General features: G+C 27.1%; 1 protein-coding gene across 5 annotated transcripts in view; it reads right to left on the reverse strand.

Annotated features, from left to right (window-relative positions):
• Window positions 1-20,225, reverse strand: part of LOC135927373 (uncharacterized) — a 30,069-nt gene extending 9,844 nt beyond the window's left edge. For 2 of the 5 annotated variants that reach the window (XM_065463344.1, XM_065463371.1), the window contains exons 1-2: window positions 20,106-20,225; window positions 7,264-8,512 (exon numbers count right to left, since the gene is read on the reverse strand). In XM_065463344.1, coding sequence (XP_065319416.1) covers window positions 7,264-8,423 — 1,160 coding nt within the window. In that variant the 5' untranslated portion in view covers window positions 8,424-8,512; window positions 20,106-20,225. Of the gene's footprint in view, window positions 1-7,263; window positions 8,513-8,993; window positions 9,171-10,088; window positions 10,245-19,965; window positions 20,056-20,105 lie in introns of those variants that run through there. The other 3 variants (XM_065463355.1, XM_065463364.1, XM_065463349.1) reach the window with 3 other exon arrangements.
• Window positions 20,226-20,957: the final 732 nt, after the last annotated feature.

A 20,957-nucleotide genomic window follows, 5' to 3' on the forward strand; every position in this document is an offset into this window, starting at 1 on the left:
TAGAGATTAATTTCGCATCGTTTGAACAAATCGTGCTTACTGTAAATGAGGAGTAAGACACATTTTATAGCATATTTTTTTCGGTCCGGGTCAATAAGTCCGGGCCAAACCCCATTTGCAAAGAAAGGTAAAAATATCATTCAAGCCTTGAAATATTACTCATAAAAACAGGTGGCGTTTAATAAAAAATCAAGAAAATAAAAATCTTTTACTATGTTTATTTATATGAAAAGTCGGAATTTAAAGTTAACGAAATTAGGGCACTGTAGGAAAAAAAATAGAGAATAATTAGGCCAATCAATAAATTAGATTTTTTTAAAGGTTTAAAAAAAGGAAGAAGTATAAAATATATTTTTATGTAGATAGACACACTTGTGTATATATCATTGGCCTTGATTATTATTGTACTCAATAATCAATAGTATTTATAAGTTATCTGAATAAATACCGATATCAAGCTTACTCAGCGTTGATATGGAGGGGGGAGGGTATTATGAAAGAATCGAATATATTCTAGCAAGTATAACATATACCGAACCCCTGACTATATAATGCGATGATGGAGCATATAATACAATACATAAACATGTCCAGGATTTTTAGGGGAGGGACTATTAGGTAAGTTTTTTGGCATAATTTTTATTGGAGGTCTTTATATCCACTTATTGTAGACCTTTGGCTATGCTATATTTTTATAAAATTTCAATTAGGTCCACTTACTACCTTTGGCTATGCTATATTTTTATAAAATTTCAAATATAGTCGTTATTTTAAAAAATTATTAGCCTTTACTTATTTTTCTTTCAAATCACTGTATATAGTAATAATATATAAATTTATTCGTGGTGAGGGGGTGAGTTTTAGCTAAATATGAGATTTACGAGAACAGGTTGCGATGGGGTGGGAAAGTGTTGGTTATGCCAAGGATAGAATTTGATTAAATTAAAGCCCAATCATGTAACCATTTAACTGGATAAAACTAAATAAAACTTTTGCTTATATAAACACCAATTTCACTCATACCCAAAGACCCTTTATATTTTAGCTTACAATAATTTTCAAATTCAAAAATAATTATTAATCTAGGTAAAGCGATACTTTAATGGGCATTTCCGATATGCGCAGTAGATTTGCATTTTAAATCATTAATTGAGCATGGTTTAATAAATTCAAAGATATGATTTTGCCGAAAATTCCAATATGTGTAGAATACTTGCCGTATTCAGATAATTTTATGACCAACCTTTGAAGAAACTTTAACTTATATTAATTTTTTCATAACTTTTCCAAATATTTTTCATTGTAAATTCTTCAAAGGTTCATTATAAAATTGTCTAAAATTTATAGGGTGGGTATTATACACCTATTGGAATGCATTTCCGGCAAAATCAGATTTATAAATTTAAAATAACGCGCTCAATTAATGATTTAAAATGCAAAAAATAAAACAGTATCCATCAATCAATCGCCTTACCTCTTTAAAAAAATAACATAATTAAATAAATATATATATATAAATTTATTTAGAATTTAATATGTTTAAAAATGTTTTAAAAATTGACAGCGTGTGCATATAAATATCCGCCCAGCTAAGATAACCAACCTATCCTATTTTTTATAATTCATTATCGTCTGCCTATTTTTTTAAAATGATATATATCAAATTTATAATATGTTTGACTTTTATTTTCTTTAAATAAAAAGAGGTACGACCTCACAAATCCAATTTCGTGATATTATTTAATCATCTAATAGTGGACATAAATTGAGCTTTTGCGTTTAGCCGTACTTTTTTGGGGAAAAGTAACGCATCCCTTGTATAAATGGATGTTGCTTTTTATTAGTATCGTAAGTTCAAAATCTTAACTTTTGTAAATTATGTTATCGTCTGCATTTTATTTCATTAATTTCAAAATATACCATTTTAAAAACAAGTTATTTTTATTTAATATAATATTAAATTTACAAATATTTAAAATACTAGGAAAAGATTTTGTATCTTACCCTTATTATTCTTATCTAGGTAACAAGGTGTCAGCTTTCTTGCGAAAAATAACTGGTGGTAAACGCGTTTTGTTAAAACGCTGAATTACTTAAGGAGCGTAATTATAAAATAAAGCCAATAAATAGGTATAAATTTATAAATATGGAGCGTTATGATAATAACGCTATGAGAAAATTCGGAAAATATATGTTGCAATGCGTTGATAAAGAAAGATGCAATACGATTATAAAAATTATCTTAAATTTATATAAAATAATTATCCTATTAGCTTTATCTTAAATTAGTTTTTAAAACGGAATCAGCTGTATAACGCTGCGTTAAATAATGCAACGCTTGAAGATAACACGTTTACTAGAGAGGAAATTCTGGTAATCACTATACCACTAGAGATATATTATGTTAATAAAAATGCTGGAGTTAAGCCTTAAAATAAAGAACAACTAATTCAAAAGAAAAGTGGAATCTAATTTCAAAAATATGATTTGATCAGATTTTCCTAATTAAGAGACAAGTTTGCGTATCAAGGAAGATTGATTCAATAGGATGTTATTTCCATAAGAGAATTAAAATCATTTAAAATTTTGTTTACATTTATAGTAGAGAAACCAATTTTCATAGCATTACAAAATAATTGGCCTTAAAATACGTAAATTGGAGGAAAGAATAAAGGGAGAACACAATATTTAGCGAAATCAAATATATAAGCATTGGTCTTTACAAATAAGAAAGAAAAGAGAAACCCATCCTGATAGCAAAAGAACTGAAGTTTCCATCTGAATAAATGGTATATGGTTGCATGAATGCAAAAGGCTTAGGATGTTTTTTTATAAGTTTATATATATAAGATATAACTAAAAAATGTTTAGAAAGTTCATTTTATTGCTCTCTTATATATTTATTAAAATTTGAAATATACATTATTTTTAGAACTATATAATAATAATAATAGTAACAAAAAAGTAATTTAGCAAAAAAAAAGATAACTATTATAGTGGGCATAAACTGAACTTTCAACGCCGCGTTTCAAAACGCAAATAAAAAAAACGTAAACGCAGCTATGTTTAAATTGAACAGTATTTTTATTTTGAAACGTCTAAATTTAAAACAAAAAAATTCTTGCCCTTATTTACTTAACAGAAATAAAGGAAGGAAGAGGTGCAAAACATCTCAAATATATGTTAAAAGAAATCTTTTTTCTAAATATATGAATATAAAAGGAGATTTGACAAATTCCCAATTTTATAATTATACAAGAGTGAGAAGATCAACCTTTCATTTAGTCACGGGTTAATATATATATGATGATATAAATCCAAAAATTACTAATTATAACAAGCAAATTGATTCTAAAGACAGATTGTTTATTATCTTGAGGTAAAATAAATTTACTTCATTAGTAATTATTTATATAAAAGGTATTTAATTACTGGTGTATCCTTTGCACAATTAATATATAGTTAAGATATCAAAATCCTGAATAGCCAACATTGTGAAATCAGTGTGCACAGCAATTTTGAATGCTTTTATATATAAACATATGTCTAAGGTTAATAAAAATGAATGAGAAAGAGTAAATTTATTATATTAAATCAAAGATAATATTCATTTAAATTATATCTTTAGATTTCCAAGGAATTCCTGCTTCAATCAAGCAAATTGTTTTGGGGTAATTAATAGATGATAGGCATATCTATATCAAAAGCCCTTCAAATAGCGGCTCACAATTTATGACTTTAAACATAGATTTTCAATTAACGTTTTTAACAGATATCAACAGATTTTTTTTTATAGATTTGGGAGCATATGGAAAGCAGAATGATTGGAGTATTTAGAAATAGCTCTTTATACTAAAAATATTAAAAATAGATTTGGTGAACCATATGCTTGATTTTCCTGCTAGCCATAGTAATCTAACAACAGAGGAAGGGGAATTCAACATGAGGTAATCCCATACCCGTGTTAATGTAGAAAGAAGTTTTGGGGGAATTGTTAAAAAATTAGAGCTGCTTAGACCAATTGCATAGAAATGGTCATAAAACAATCTGTATCTTATACAACATTTTCAACAACAAAGAATGATCAGTTTCTAATGATAATACAGGTAGTACAAATATTTAAATCGAAATATATAATTAAATATGAATTTAGATATAATATATAAAAATTTTATTAATGTAAAAATATATCTTGTAATATAATACAAATGTCAATATAAAAATAATATCACTTGTAAATATAAAATACATAATATTAAGTGTAAATATAATAACAAAATATCACCTTTAAAATACAAAAACATCATTGATATATAAATTTATAATAAATATAATGCTATTAAATAAATCTAAAGCAGATTCGTTTGTATGTTGGTAAAATACCATCTGACTTTAGTTGATGTAGAAATTTTATTTAAATAATAGTTGATTGTATAAACTTAAAGCTGCATCCTCTACAAGGTTATCCATAAAATGTCTAAATAAAATTAAAATAAATAAATAAAAATGAGTTTTACTGCACCCCAGATGGTTTCTCTTCTAATACATTTATCAACCTGTTAATATCATTTGGCATTTTAGGTTTTATCATGTATAAGGGTGGCACAACATCTAAATTGCCAGATGTTGGTCTATCAGCAAAAGCCCGTTGCATAAAATTTATATATTTCCTATATTTGTATTCATGCTTGCTACCCTTTGAACCCGATGACCCCCTAATTCCTCGTTATTCAAGTAATCTTTGAAAATTTTCAATCTTTTCCTTAGATATAAAGGGCTGGTATCAAAACCATGGAATTACAAGGCTAAGCTAATTAAATGATTATATTTAATATTCTTATATATTTATTCCCAAAACCAATAACAGATAAATGTTCCATAACCTCGTCTAGTTCAATCATTTCAGCAAATCTGTTTGTAATATCATCATTCCATGGTCTAAAAATATTATTGTATCATATCACTTCAAAATTTAAAAACGTTTCAAAAAAAGTAAGATATTTTGTCTTTTAATAAATATTTTAAAATACAAAAAGGAAATGTGCCAAATTTAATGCATTTGAAATGGTAAGCGGAATAATTCCCCAAAAATAAAATCCCCAATAATAATTCTTAGAAAATAATTCACCGGAATTGATTTTCTCAAAATTTAAGTATTTAATTTGAGGATTTTTATTTCGTTGATATATTTATAGTGAATTTTTTCTCCGATTTTATTAATTTTGTAATAATTAGTATCTTAAAAAGGGGAATTTTGTTTCCTAGATTCATTTGAAATGCATTATTTGCTTTTTGAAACGCTTTGTGCGCATTTTAATGATAATAATAAAAAATTGTAGCTAAAATTATAATATTAAGATTTTAAAAAGGTAAAATTAGAATATAAGAATACCTCTAAAAATATATAATATTAATGAATTCTATAATCTATATATTATATCATTTTCGTGTGATTTTCTGTTCAAATTTCATTTTCAAATCAACTTCATATTGATATCAATTCCATACTCTCGAACTTTAATTAAATGCCATTAGATCTCGATTTTCATATAATGTATTACAATTCCAAGTTAAGAATTTTATGTTTTTTTTTAAAAATTCATCTCTTATTAATTTTTTTTTTCCAAAATTATTTTTCAGTTCCGATCCGGCCCATCGGGGTCCAATTTAATTAATTTTTATTTGAATTTTTCTAACTCTCTGCAGGATTTGGACCCGCGTTCTTGCATAATAAGTCAAACAGCCTCTACCCTTGAGCTACATGCCGTTTTACAAATTTTATGAAATAATCAATTTTACATATTAGGTAATTTTGGGTAACATCCTTTCTGTTGGTTTATTCTCGGTATAAATTTAATTTTTCTGAAATGTTATTCTCAAAAATTAATAAGCAAAGATAAATATTAAAGGGAATCAAATAATTTTTATGTTGTGCAAATAATATTCGTATAACAAATATTGATATATCATTTTTAAAATGTGATATAAATAACTAAAAGGTGGCACCGTTATTTTTTATCGAATCGGGTCGGGCAGATATTTAACATTTTTAAAATATCGGTAATCTGCCGATATTGTAAAATTTTCCGGTCCGATAAAATGACATCTTAATTTTTTTAAAATATATTTCATAATATATTTGTTTATTAATTAAGTAAATAGAATAATGTTATTATATAAATGAGTAATTTATCAATAAAAATATTTTTTATAAGATTCATGAATATAAACTATAAATGATCAATATAATATATTTTACTTAAATTATAGATGTTATTCATTAAAAAGTAATTGAGATGAGTAAAGGATACAATTTTCCTAATATATTAAGTTAACTTCTCTAAATATTTTTGAATACAGACCAAAATCTGTTTAATTCAATTTAAGGTAAGGACACCTAATGATAAATTTTAGAAAAACTTCACAAATAAGTAATAACCAAGAAGGATAGGCTCACTTCGTGTTTTTAGATAATTGAAAGTTTTCGATTTCATTGATTTTAAGACATGACCTTAAAAAGGTCCGGTTCATTAAAAATATTATATAATAGGTTCGGTTAGATTCGACTCTTTGATAAGTAGGGGTGTACCGATACCACATTTTGGAGGCCGATCCGATCCGATATTCCCGAAATTAAATTGATATCGGCCGATTACCGATCTGATATCATATCTAATTTTGTATTTTGTAAAGATACCCTAAATTTTTAATATACTTTTTTAATATGGCAGAATGTGTTTATTAATTATTAAAAAAATAAACATAAAAATGGATTTCGATTTTATTTATAATAAATCGTTATTTAGATATAACTTTTTTAAAAAATTTAGAACATTTTATTTTTGTTAAAAAAAACCATTTTTTATCGGATCGGATCGGAAAATTTTATAATATTGGCCTATAGATATTTTAAAATGGGTGAAATATCGGCCTGATCGATAAAAAATATCAGTACATCCCTACTGATAAGCAATGCTATGCCAAATATTATAACATGTTTAATATCAAATGTTGGAAAATCCAATTAAAAATCTTTATATATAATAACATAAAATGGCAGATAGTTCAAAAAATTGGGAGGGGGGATATCTCTTAAAGAGATAAAAAAAGAATCATTTTAGAGGATTCTTCCAAAGAGAGCTGAAAAATCGATTAAAGTATCAATTGCTTCCTTCCTTCTCTCAAATACTAAGAATTGACAATTTATATGGGAAAAAACATAATATGGGTGATAAACACATTAATAAAAAGAAATAGTTATACCTTAAATTTAAGATCGAATTTCGATGACCACTCTGAATAACGGAAGGATATCGCTTATTTTCTTGATTACTCGTATGATTTCGATCAGAATCTTCGTCGTTTTGGCAACTCGTTTGATCATGACCCGTATTCAAGGTATCAGCGAGATTCGGGCATTTGAGTTTCAACCTATTTTGTAATGCGAAAGCCGAGCTCCACTTTCTGTTCAAACAGTTCTTGTAATCATCATCGTCGCCGCTCACTTCATCCCTTCCTCGATGTGCGTTCGAATTGAGAAATCGGGTAAATTTATCGTTTGTATACTGTTTGACAGCTTTGCTGAATGATTGAGACCGATTGGATGAGTTCGCTGGATCTTTGATTACGTAATTCTCGCATTTTTCATTGCCGAACTGTGTCTTGATCGAAGGGATAGAGGAACTAAAACATGCGTTTGTGTTTAGCTGTTGTTTCTTATTGGTTAGAAATTCTAATAGTTTTTGCCGAACCTGGGGAGAAATAGTTTTTATAGGACGTGCCCCATTGGTACTATGGCCGCTGCCATTAGTTAAACTTACCCCGTTATATGCGGCCCATTTATGACCGGATTCCGGATGCTTATCATTATTATTTTGTGTTGACTTATTCGAATGGGTTAATACTCTAACTCGTTGTTTGTACATGTCACCTTGAGATGAAACCTTGATTAACGATGATTTTAAGATAAATTTCGATGGAGGAGGAGGTATCTCGTAAGAATGGCGTTTCTTTTTAAATTCATTAATCGTTCTGAATAAGTATGGGTCAGATCCTCTTATGTCTTCTTGTAAATTTCCTATTTCAAATAATTTCCTAGAGGATTTAGACTTGCAGTTGGGTTTATGGGTCATTTTAGGTTTCGAGATAGTACTTGCCCCCGAATCTAAGGGAGTATTATTATCATCAACATAATATATTTCTCTATTATTCCTTTTGTCGTCCCTACCACTATAATCGTTATACGAATCGGGCTCTGAATTATGGGTATTTTTAATTAGAGCAGTTTCGCGTTTTTCGGTATTTGCCCTCCTTAGTGAATCGTCATTTAGAAGAATCCCGTTTTCGATGTCATAATAGGAGACAAACGGTTGAGATAAATTCAAGGGAGAGAACAAGCTTTCGGTGACTGCGGTGGTAGCCATATTTTCCAAAATTTGATGAGAAGACCAACGATAAATTTTTAGAGGTGAAATTTAGAGGCTCCAAAAGAAAGTAGTGATTATTAACTCACCTAGAATAAAATAGTGCGTATAAATTTTTAAGTATAAAAAGTTAGGTTGGTGAGCTGTACAAAAAAATGAAATTCGAAAATTGTATTGAAATTTCGGAGCAGCAAAAATATCACCCCCCATTTTCGCGCTTATAATATTTATAAAATAACTTAAAAATACATTTTATTTTTTGAAATGGAAATTAAGGAGAAAAAAAAAATAATGTCAATGAATGACGTCACAAACTTCTTTATTATAAAATTATAACGAAAGACACATAGATAAAAAAAAATTGAATTAAAGATAGAACAAAAAATTTACAATAAAATGTATTATTTATTACCTGGAATTTTTTTTTTAAATATACAAATTAAAATAACTTTTATTTCGAAAAATAAAAATGAAATTTTTTATTTTATTTTTACAATACTTATTTAATATAAAATATAATAATGTAGGGGAAAAAAAGGATAAACAAATAACATTTGGAAATATTCGCACCTGTATAAAGTTTAAATTCCTCAGTCTTCCCACCTGGTTCTCCAAAATCCATAAAAAGCGCACATATTTTAGAGAAGCGCTAGTGCGACCTAATTGAGCGGTTTCGAAAAAGAGCAAATCAGTTTGTGTTCTTATTAATTTTTAAATTGTGATCAATTTGCACGATACCATTTGAGATATATTTTTTGCGTTTTGCATAACGAAACGTAAACGCCTAATTATGCCGCATTATTACGATTTAATAAAATAGTTTTATTTGTTTACTTTTTAAAAATAAAAGTGCGCAGGTTAAATGATCTAAGAAAAAATTTTCATTGGGTGGGATATGAGATATCAAAATTCAATTTTTGAGGATTAGAATTAAAAAGACATCGCCCAATAGTAATTCAGATAGATCAGATGATTAATTTGTAAGAACTTTTACTTAGTTTGGAGCCCCAACCTTATGAAAATAAAATTAAAAAATGTTCTTTTCAAAATTAAATATTTCGAAGCGTTTTTTTCAAGCATATTTTATTATAAAGTGAGAGTTATGCAAAAAAATTTTAAGAGTAAACAAGGTAATTTAAAAAAAATGTAACTAGCTTATTATACATCGTGTTTTAAACATATTTGTAAGGTTGTTAAAAACCCCAATTTGGGTGGAAGGGCACGATAAAAATTTTAGCCAAAATAATTATGTAAGCCTGGAAATTTTGCACATTGATGGCATAAAGGTTTGGATTTATATTTGCCTGGATTTCTATTTGTCAAATATCGAGGCTTACATAATACTATTTTGGCTAAAACCTTAATCGGGTCTTTTTTAAAAATCGACTCAAATCTTTAACAACCCTAAATATTTGCAATTAATTATTAACGATTATATAATAATAAGGTTGGAATGATTTGAAAATTGATAGATAGGTATCTCACTTTCATCTGACTGAATATAAAAAAATTGGGGAAAGTTCAAAGAAAAAGCTTAATCCATAAACTTACTTTTAATTATATTTAAAGAAGTTGATTTTTAATTTAATCATATCATTCCAGTCCAGATCAACTAATAATTACTTAGCAACAAATTTGTAATGGATAACTTCAAAAAATTTATACATTTTATCAGTCTGGAAAATGATCGAAGATACCAAGTCTTTTGTATATTTTGTAACCTTCACGTTCATTCAAAATAATACTATAAAAAATGGCAATTTAAAAAGAATAATTTTTCTGCCAATAAGTTGATTAATTCGAATAAGGATGTTTGGCGATGCAAAAAGAACACTGGCAAAATTTGACTGATCTCTATAGGGTTGAAGTATTTCACCTTATAATTGATCGAGTGAACTTGACCCCAACGATTTTCGGTGAATAAAGAGCTTATAACGAATGTGCGATATTAGCTTCCGAGGTATTCTGATAAAATAAATATCAAAGCTATTTCTGCAAAGGCCTTGAAGGTTTTGTTGTTGATATGCTACGATTAATTAAGATCATAGGTTTGCAATGGGCCGATTTACCTGAATGTCCGCCTATTTCCAACCAATCCGTCCAATGTTTAAAATATTTAATCCGCCCGTTACTATTTCAGATAGTTTACAATTATTAATTCTAAAGTAAAAATAATAAAATTTATTAGAATTATTTAATATTATATTGAAAACATTATGATAAAATACTTTGTCAATTCAAATGCTAGATTTAACAATGGTTGATTCATAAATTACAAGTTTACATATTCAAAATTTTGTGTGATTTATTCTAGAAGTTTTTAAAGACTAGACTAAATTTAATTTTTTCTACCTCTATCATTGGTTAACCGATATGATATATTATTTATTAAAATGATAATAAACATATCGTTAAATGTGATAAAGGGAAGAAAGCTAAAATCGAGTGAACCAATTTTAAAATTATTTGTGTAGGAAAAGTATTATGTATTATCTATTATTTAGACTCTGTATTTCTGATTATTTTTTAAAACTGAAAAATACTTCTTATGTTTTAAATTTTAAAGGCCAGAAATCCCTTACTTGATCCATTTTTATCTATATATTATTTATATTTTAAAGGAGATATTCATTTTCAAGCAAGGCCCGGATTTTGGTCCGGTCTTTATTTTTAGGTTTAGGTGTTAAAATGTTGATAATACAAAGGTCTGATAGGGATTTTTTTTAAATTGGCTATTCTTTAAATAAACCTTAAGAGTATAAATGACATATGTAGATTGTATTTTTAAAAAGTCAGTTGTGAGTTTAGGATGGGCCAAGCTCGAGCATTAATTATAAATGGAGTCATCTTAAACAAAATTAAACATTTTTTTGAAAAAAAATATTCAAAAAATTTTATGAGTAAATTTTTTTTCTTCAAATTTGCGATTTCAATCTTGAAAGATATTTTTTAAGCATAAAAATTATAAATTTACTAATAAAATATTTTGGCATTTCAGTGTAAATTTGATCAAAAAGCTTTCTTCTTTAAAAAAATTATTCAGAAATTTTACTCAAAATTTTTTTTTTCAAAAAGTTCAAATAAACACTATTCCAAAATCGTGACTCTAAATGATTCATCACGTGATTTTCTAATCCTGAGCATACAAGAACCAAGTTTGGTTAGAGTAGATCTTGCTTACACTTTAATGCAACTTCGAATTATGAATTTTTTTTATGATAGTAAGTTTTATTAAATATTTAAAAATTTTGATTTATCAAAATCAAAAAAAAATTCATCTTTTAATTAATTCCATTCGAATTGAAGACTTAAATTTCTCCCGAAATATGCAACCTATCTAAAACGATAAAATGTCGATTCATCATCCCAAGGAGGGAAGAATATTTTTTTTGAGTCGGTAAACAACTTTAAGAATCTAAAAAAAGGCCATCAAATTATGAGAAAAAAAATAATGTTTGTAAATTTAAATTATAATTAATTTGTAGGATTTGATAAATTATGTTCACAATCAAAGCAATTTTTATTGGGAAAAAATAATTAATCAAGACAAGCATTTTTTTAAGGTTACATTATTGTTGTAGTTTTGTTATATATTTATATATATTGAAATGTAATCAAAAGTGATCTTTTGAAGGAGTTGGGTTTTTGTTAGTCAGATGGTCTTTTGTTCAAAAGTTTATACTTAAATATATGTTTATCTTATGATTATGATTGTAAGATTAATATAATTAATAAATAAAGTTAATTTTTTATAATACATACATATATTTGTTTGTATATTTTAGAATGTGTTAGTGTTAGATGTTTAAAAATTATAAATAGGAATTAAGAGTTTAGGTGGTAAAATAAAATTTGATTATTTTGTTAATTTAGTTGTTTTTTTTTATTATAGAGATAAAATATTAAAAATAGTAGAGGTCATAGGCCTAGCTTAAACTAAGCGAAATGAAGCAGCTTAGCCTACCAACAACACAAACATATTTTGTATGTTATAAAAAATAACATTAAATTCGCATGTGTGGTGCGATTCGATTAAAATGTTAAAAAGATTTAATAAGCCTGAAAAGGGATCATTTCTCGTCATACGATTTTGAGAATTTTTTTTCTATACATTTATGTATTATTATTCATAATTTATATGAAAGAAATGGGAATTCATAGTCACATTTAGGGTGGGGTAAAATAACTTGTGCAAAATATTAAACGGGCCAGAATTTTTAGGTCTTTTTCTTTCTCTAAAGAATTAATACTGGGACAACTTGTATAAAAATTTATTTTTCATGGAGCGGGTTCGGGTCGCATACGATTAAAGAGTTTATCAGTGGTTAAAATATATATAATATTTATGATAAAAATTAAACTCATTAGCCAGATTCAGAGTTTGTAATGGTAGGACTCGGCCTGAATGACGTTATTGGGTCAAAGATGAATTTATTTTCATCAAGAGGTCAGCTCGATCATATATCAAAAGTTTAGTCGGGGGACAAGCAATTTAAGATCCTTTAAAGCTTCTGCATAAGAGGATAATTCAAAGCAAATCTATAGTTCAGTGCTGCAATCGGCTCATTCTTTTGGCATGACAATAAAAATACGATACGAGTTTTTTTTTGTACTTCCCTAAAGATTAAGCCATTTTTTAGGCTAAAGCCTCGAGGCTGTTTGGTGAAGAACTCAGTTATATGAAGTGATTTTGTAACACAAACAATATATATAATTACAAGTTATTCGCCGGGTTTGATTAGTGTGCCAACTTGACGTCAAAAGTGATATAAGAAAACAAAATATTTTGTTTAAAACCTTATTTATAACTTCTTCGTTATCTATAATTCTGCTATATTTTAGAATTAACCATTCCTAGAATAACAAATATTTACGAATTAATTATAAAGCCATAATATTTATTCAAATTTTATTAGGCTGCATTCATAGTGGAGACGGATCCGTTTTTTACATCAGTTCCGTCAAAAGTCAATCACATTAAAAATTATATATGTTCATAGTGCGTCCGTTCCGATACCTTCCGTCTTAAAACGGATCCGGCAAATTTTGAAATCAAAACATTTTGACTTTTTGATCCGGCAAATTTTATAGAGCGTTATAACGTTACTTATAATTTTTTAAAAATGAAAATCAATATATGTCATTTTTAATGAGTTTGACTTATGACGGAACGGATGTAAAAACGGATTCGTCTCCACTATGAATGCCGCCATTCTTTTTTTTACATATTCTGCGAATTTCATGCAATGAATCATCAGTTAGTTTAATTTAATTAAATATCCCTTCTCATCTGTTGTATGAATGAACGAATAAAACTAAATTAATGATATGATTAAAGAGCAATAGTGAATAGTGACGTTAAAATACTCTTTTCTGCCATCTTTTGCCAAAATCGGTAATATTGAATGAAGGTCGCACGTCCTTTAGACTTAGTTGGAATGGTATTTCGAAACTGGAAGTTCAGACAGAATGTTAGATTACTATAATATCATGGAAAATAGGAGGCTAAAATCTTTATTAAAAACCTAAGAGAAAAAAACTTGGTCGGTTATGCGAATAAATTTTATTGAAGATTTGAAAAAATTACGGCTAGAATAAATTTAGTTTGCCTATTTGCATATATATTTAATCTGAAGATAGTTGACAAATATATTTTCGGTCTCACTTTAATAAATGGCGTATATAACTCGAAAATTTTGTTTGGCACCCACTTAACAATTTGTGTTTACATTTGTAACCTTGCCGCAATAATTTTTGTAAGTGTTTGTTTAATCCGAGTAATATTGGAATATAGCCAAACCCACTTTTTTTAAAAAAAAATAAATTTCATAAATTTCCAATAAAAGAGATTTTCCCATCTAACATACACAAAATTTAAATTCTCAGCGCTTCAGTTGATTATAATTTTATTTTTTATATTTTTGAAAATGAGGAAAGAGCGTGGCATTATTTGCATTGGTATGCAATTTTGAATATTATCCACCATTATCTTCTTGTTTTAGTATAGGATGGGGGATTCGCAACCATTTTTTTCTTCTTGCACTAAATAATTACCAATATTCAGGTCTCGAAAGAGTAATAATTGGCTTAAAATTTTCAAAGTAATAAAAAAATTTTTTTTAAATATTTTTGGGAATACTTCTTCGTTTTAAGTTTTCTAAATTTTTTATTCACGATAGATTTAAATAAGGTCATTAATATTTTACAAGGATTTCATTTTAAAAAAACTTTCCAATGGTGAAATTAACAAGATTCATATCAATTAAGAACGTAACAATTTGGCGTAGCGACAATTTCGGCGGTAGATTGAGCGCAATGATAATTTGGCGTTTGTCAATTCAGCACACCGACAATTCGGCAAACTCTTTGGTGGTAGAAACAATTTGTGCATCAACAATGTGGATTTGACATAAGACAATTCGGTGCACAGCGATTTATTTTGATATGGGGCAGCAACAATTCGGCGAAATAAAAATTATAAATTTCACTCTCTCCCTGGCAAAATAAGTAATTTCTTGAATTTAAGATAGAGAGAAAAAGAAGAATAGTATGAAAATTATATCTAAAAAAAATTTTCCCCTTAAAAAATGTATTATATATTAAATATTGAACACTATATCATTGTTGCTTTTAATTTGATTGAATATCACCTTAAATAATGATAAGTTGGTTTTTTCCTATCAATTTTTAACTTTTAACCATTATAATTAATTTGGATAAAATTTTACTAGAAATATTTTCTAAGGATCGAAAAAATGGAAATAGGAAATATGATAGGTAAATGAATGTGATATATAGTCCCATGATACACAATTTTTAAATATATTTTATTTTTTTAAATATTCGGCCCGGCTTGGTTATTTAAAAAAAAATTTTAGGCTCGGTCAGGGAATTTTTTAAATAAAATTTTAAGGCCCGGCTCAGGTAAAGTTGCTAAGATATTTTTGGAGTGGTATATTAATTGTTACCATGCACCATGCCCCTGCTAGAGTTACCAAAAAATTTGCAATTACCAAGCCGTGTAGATATTTTTTTAATAAATTCAATATTTAAAAAAAAATTTAGCCAGCAATGCGCCGAATTGCATTTGCACTCAATCGATCTTACCGAATTGATATGCGCGCAATTATCGGTGCGCTGAAATGGTCATGCAGCGTTTCGGTGATCCAAATTGTTTCTGCGACAAATTGACATACCCTTTCATGTGCCTAATTTTAGCTTGCCGAATTATCGTACGCACAATTGTCATTACTCCGAATTGATATGCTCCAAAATGATGCGTAACCGTTCGAAACAAATATATGTCGGGTGAGAGATTTTTTAAAAAAATAATAGTAGATAATGATATAGCAAAAAAAGAAATAATTTCTAAAAATATGCGGGCCGTGAAAATTTTTGAAAGGTTTTTATGCGCCCCGTAATTTCCTTTTGCCCGGCCTATCAAACAATTTTGTACAAATTGTTCCGAACTAATTTTTGAAAGAAAATGTTGCCTAATTCTAAGCTTAAAAAATTTGCAAACTTTAGGTTAGGCCCGACTAGTAAAAATTGCAAATCTAAAATCTTTATCAAAATTATACAGGATTCTAAACCGAACACAAACCTCCGTAACCGAGTTCAAAAGACTCTATCAAAACCCCCTCTATACATTTTTAGCCATTTATGAAATATCATAATTAGCATTTAGGTAAAATTAACTATTTTTTCGAGCACAACAAAGCTCAGCCAATAATGAAAAAAGAAATTGAAATATTTCATCATTTCAGTAAACATGGGTATCATATCATAATCATATCAATTATAATTTGTTTAAAGCACTTATTTATTTTTTTTGATATAAATTTAATAATTGTGGCTATTTTTATTAAATTTTTTATTATATTCTAGGTAAGTACACCTATTCAAACACGTATATGAATAATAAATTATTCGTTTACAAATAGAATAATTTAAGTTTACTATTCGTAATGATCAATAAAATTTAATAATCTTATTTGATTGTTCGTATAATTATGAACATGGTAAAAATGGAGTATGATTAATTTACTATTCGATTCTTATTTGAATAATAGAATAGGTTTAATAATTAAAAATATATCGATCGATGAACCATTACTGATATCAAATTCAATCTTTAATAATATTAAACCAGTGCGGAACTAGGGCCCATGTCGTGTCGGGGCGAAAGACCATCTAGACTAGGGAAGCAGTCGATTCAAGATATAGTAAAAAAACTGAAATTATTTTTTATATTATTTCCTAGTCCATAAGCCATAACATAAAATTTATATCCATCTTAACCCCCCCCCCCTCCCCTCTCTCCAAACCAAAATTTATATATATTTTTTGGACATGAGATAGAAATGTTTCTGATGGGCTTAAAAATATAGGGGAAAAATAGAAAATGGGCGCAATTCACGAGATAATTCATATCAATAACTGGGCGGGCCAAATGATTAAATCAAGGTAATTAAGCTAGTGTGTAATACGATTTCTTCCTAGCTATAAGGTAAGTGCATATGTGTCATTCGACGAAACAAATTTGATAATATCTGTTGGATTTCACTGAAGATGTCTAACAGCTCCTTTAGTTTTTATCCTCCATGTTTTACAATTACTCACCATATCACCGGTAAGATTTCGGCTCCGTAAGAGAAATTCTAGCCTAATTTTATTTATTATATAATGTCCTGCATCTCTCCTTTCTCACCCCTGTTAATTTATTTTCCATTATTTTAAAAATATTTGAAGTAATCGTCAAGATTTTCCGAATGTCCTTGTTCCTTGTACCCAACATCTATCTGAGCATTTCCATTTCTGTTACACTTAAAGAATTTTCCTCTGCTTTTTGTGTAATCCAGCATTTGACCCCTTATAATAAATATGGCATAATCACTGACCAATATATCTTGCGGATTCCTTTATCTAATATAGGATTTCTCTCATAACCTGCACTTTCCTCGAGGCGACTTTACTAAAAATCGCCATTAATTTTCCATCTCTCTGCAATGTCGATCCTATAATATTTGTAATAATCCACCCTCCTCTAACTTCCGATCACTTACTTTTAAATAATGTTCTTTTGTGCCCAAGCCTTAGACACCATCTACGTAGCCTAATTTATACTTATCAATTTTTTTTATCACATGATATTTCCTAGCCCCCCTCATGTTCGTTTTAACATCAACGACAAAAAAAATTGTCTGACCTGCTTAATTTCATCGTGATTCAATTTAACCAAACTAAAATTATTTTTTTACCAGTAGCCGACTGGTCATAGATTTAGCATTATTACTATACTATAGTTAAGTAATCTCTCCATTTATAGTCATTTTCTTTGGCGAAATCTAGTTTTTAACCGAAAATTATCTTCTGCCCTTGAGTTTTTTTTTGCGTATAGCTCAGTTTTGAAGAACATAAAGTCGCGCCCAATGCTTAGCAGATTTACTTTGGCGTGCATGTGTGGGTTAGGTCGAATTAGCTGACTTACCCAACTTAAATGATAAATTTTAAAAAATTAATTTAATTATTCGATTCTTGTAAAGCAGTAGCATCCAAAAAAATAAAACATGTGTTCTGACATCTTGTTCAGGAAATTTTTATCAAATATAATCCCTGAGAATCTGGAAAGGGGATTGGGACATTTTGATCATGGACATTTACAACACCATGTTAGGTAGTTTGTTATCCAGAATTAGGATTGGCATGAATTGAATCATAATTTAAAAAGAGAACTGTTGAAGTTATTAAAAGAAAAAATATATTTTTTTTGTATGTTATGATTTGAATATTTAAAAGATAGATGAATATTTAAGTTATCTGTAATGAACTTACATTTTTTTTAAATTTTGCATAAACAAATTTTTTTTATTTGAACATAAAATCCCATGATTATTAACGAACGTCTATGTACGAATAATATTATAGATTATTGTTATTTTGCATAGAAAATTTTTTGTTTTTGCATAGCAAATTTTTTATATATAAACTCGCAATTTTTTATAAAATACAATTAATCCGATAATCAATTCAATAATCAATCTGTATTTCAGTGTGTATTTGAAAATAAATAACTTGTAATCTTTGAAAAGGTATTATTAAATTTATATTGAATATATTTATCTAACAATTTTTTATACCAAAAACTTCAAAATTCGACAAAAACTTTTTTGAATAAAAATTATGATTTAAATCAATTCTTTTTTTGTATGTTTGCATTAAAATAGTTACTAGTTTTTGTTTTCAAAAATATATTTTATTATTCCTCATTTTCTGATATTTTGCAAATAGTTTTAATTATTTGTTAAATTTTTTCATTGTAATTAATTTAATATATTAAAATATATGCCACAAATATAAATAAAAATATTGGGCTGGGCTTTGCTAAAGAAAATTAAATTTGTAGGGCTTTACCCAGAGTTTATGAGGTCATTATTGCTATAGAATGATAATCATTAATAAATAATAAGATCATTAATTTTAATTATCTTTTATTGCGCATAAAATGAATCACAAAATTAAAGTATATATATTGTAAAATTATTAAAATAAAAAAAATTAGCAAATAAGATGTCTCCATTTCTGCCATTAAATGATCACCAATACTTTATAAGTAAATTACAGCAAAGATAGTGATTCCACTCTTTTTAGGCAATTGGTCAATATATAGCCTATAACAATATCAAAAAATTATATTATTGCATGTTATTAATTAAAGAAAAGCAAAGATACCATATAAATCATAGATCTTATCATTTTTAATTTATTAATATATGAAAATATCCAGGAAACATAGTTTAAAAAGTTGTATTTTCGATTTTCTTCACAAGATATCCCCTTATTTTTTAAAAAATAATTATCAATTAAAGCAATAAAAGTGTCTTTCAGTCATAATGAAAATTGTACTTCTAATATAATAAAGTAAAAAAAGGGTAAAGGCATGCTAGTACTAAATAAACAATAAGTATTAGCCTACCCTAAATTTAAGCATAATTTATTAATTTCATTATTTTATTTAATTATTTAATCAATAAATATTCATAACAAAACTACAAAAAATATATATAAATTATGATTTCTATTAATAAATAATTGTAAAAAATAATTATATATAATCCTTTTTTATTTGATCATAACTATATTTAATGTTTATCTAATGTTTTATAAACTTTATTCAAAATATTTCAATAAATAATAATTATATTGAACATGTTTGCGTTATTTCAATTGTTGATTTTTAAAAAAATATTATTAATATACATAATGACAATCTAATATTAATTAACCTTCACACTATGCTAATAATGCTGAGGCATGCCTGATGACAAAATAAATTCAATTCTAAAATAGATACTAACTATCCACCTCAGAATCTAATAAAAGTTTTATTTCCATTGCTTTAAACTAAAATGTTAAGAAGTGCCCATAAAAATAATATTAAAAATGGGATAAATTGGCATTCTTTTTATTTTGTTTACAATGAAATAATCTAAATTTTTAACAAACTTCGACATGATAATAAGTAAAATATGTAAATTTGTACTTTAGGAATGCTAAGGGTCCTATTGACCTCCTCCCCCACACTCTTTTGATGATAATTGTACATTAAATTGAATATTTAAAATGATCATTACTAATATTTTATATATACTAGTAAAATTTATTTATATTATAAAGGTTTACTTTTAGAGCTCATTACGAATATTACATTAAGTAATTGGTAAATGTTGACCTTATTCCAAATCTTTCATAATCGTATTAAACCTGGTTTCGATATCAGCTGATTTCTGAATTTAATTTATTTTTGAAACATATTTAAGAATAAGAAGTGCTTTTATACATGTAGATATATTATATTCTTTTTAAAAAGAAGCAGGCAAATTGTGAAAATTTAAGTTTATATAATAATATGAATCATATATATTTTTTAAACTTATCAAACGTGTGCTATAATGTGAGAAATATTCTATAAATCATAGAACTGGCCCAGATCAAATAAGACAAGGCAGACACATATCTACCTTAAAATCAGGCACGTAACCAATGAGGGGAAGGGATAAATTTACCCTTCATCGCAAATTTAAATATCTTTTTAAGTTAAAATTTTACCCCCTCCCTTCCCTCCTTCAAAATCTTGCAATAAATCATAGTTTATCTTTACAGCTAGTTGCATATAAATTATTTTCTTACAGCTCACTACTTTGTATAAATTTGCAAAAACCAAATTTAGATTTGGTTCAGGTTATTGATTTGTCGGAAAATTTATATGAACAGGTAAATAAAAATGAATGTAGATGAATATTTTTATAATATTTATCTAGACGTTGAATCGAAAGCTAGATCTTATGATATAACACTAATTTAACCTAGTCTAGCACCTAGACAATTGGTGTAATATAAATATTGACTCAACTGAAGAATATTATAAAATATCCATTTTCATCATATTCTTAGATACTTTTTTTTATCTCAAATTAAAGTATGGTTTTAGATAAAAAAAACAAGTCTTCTTCAAATTTTATTACCTAAAGACCC

This window comes from Gordionus sp. m RMFG-2023, chromosome 1, assembly GCF_954871325.1.
Source record: "Gordionus sp. m RMFG-2023 chromosome 1, tfGorSpeb1-WG-v2, whole genome shotgun sequence".
Lineage (NCBI taxonomy): Eukaryota > Metazoa > Nematomorpha > Gordioida > Chordodea > Parachordodidae > Gordionus > Gordionus sp. m RMFG-2023.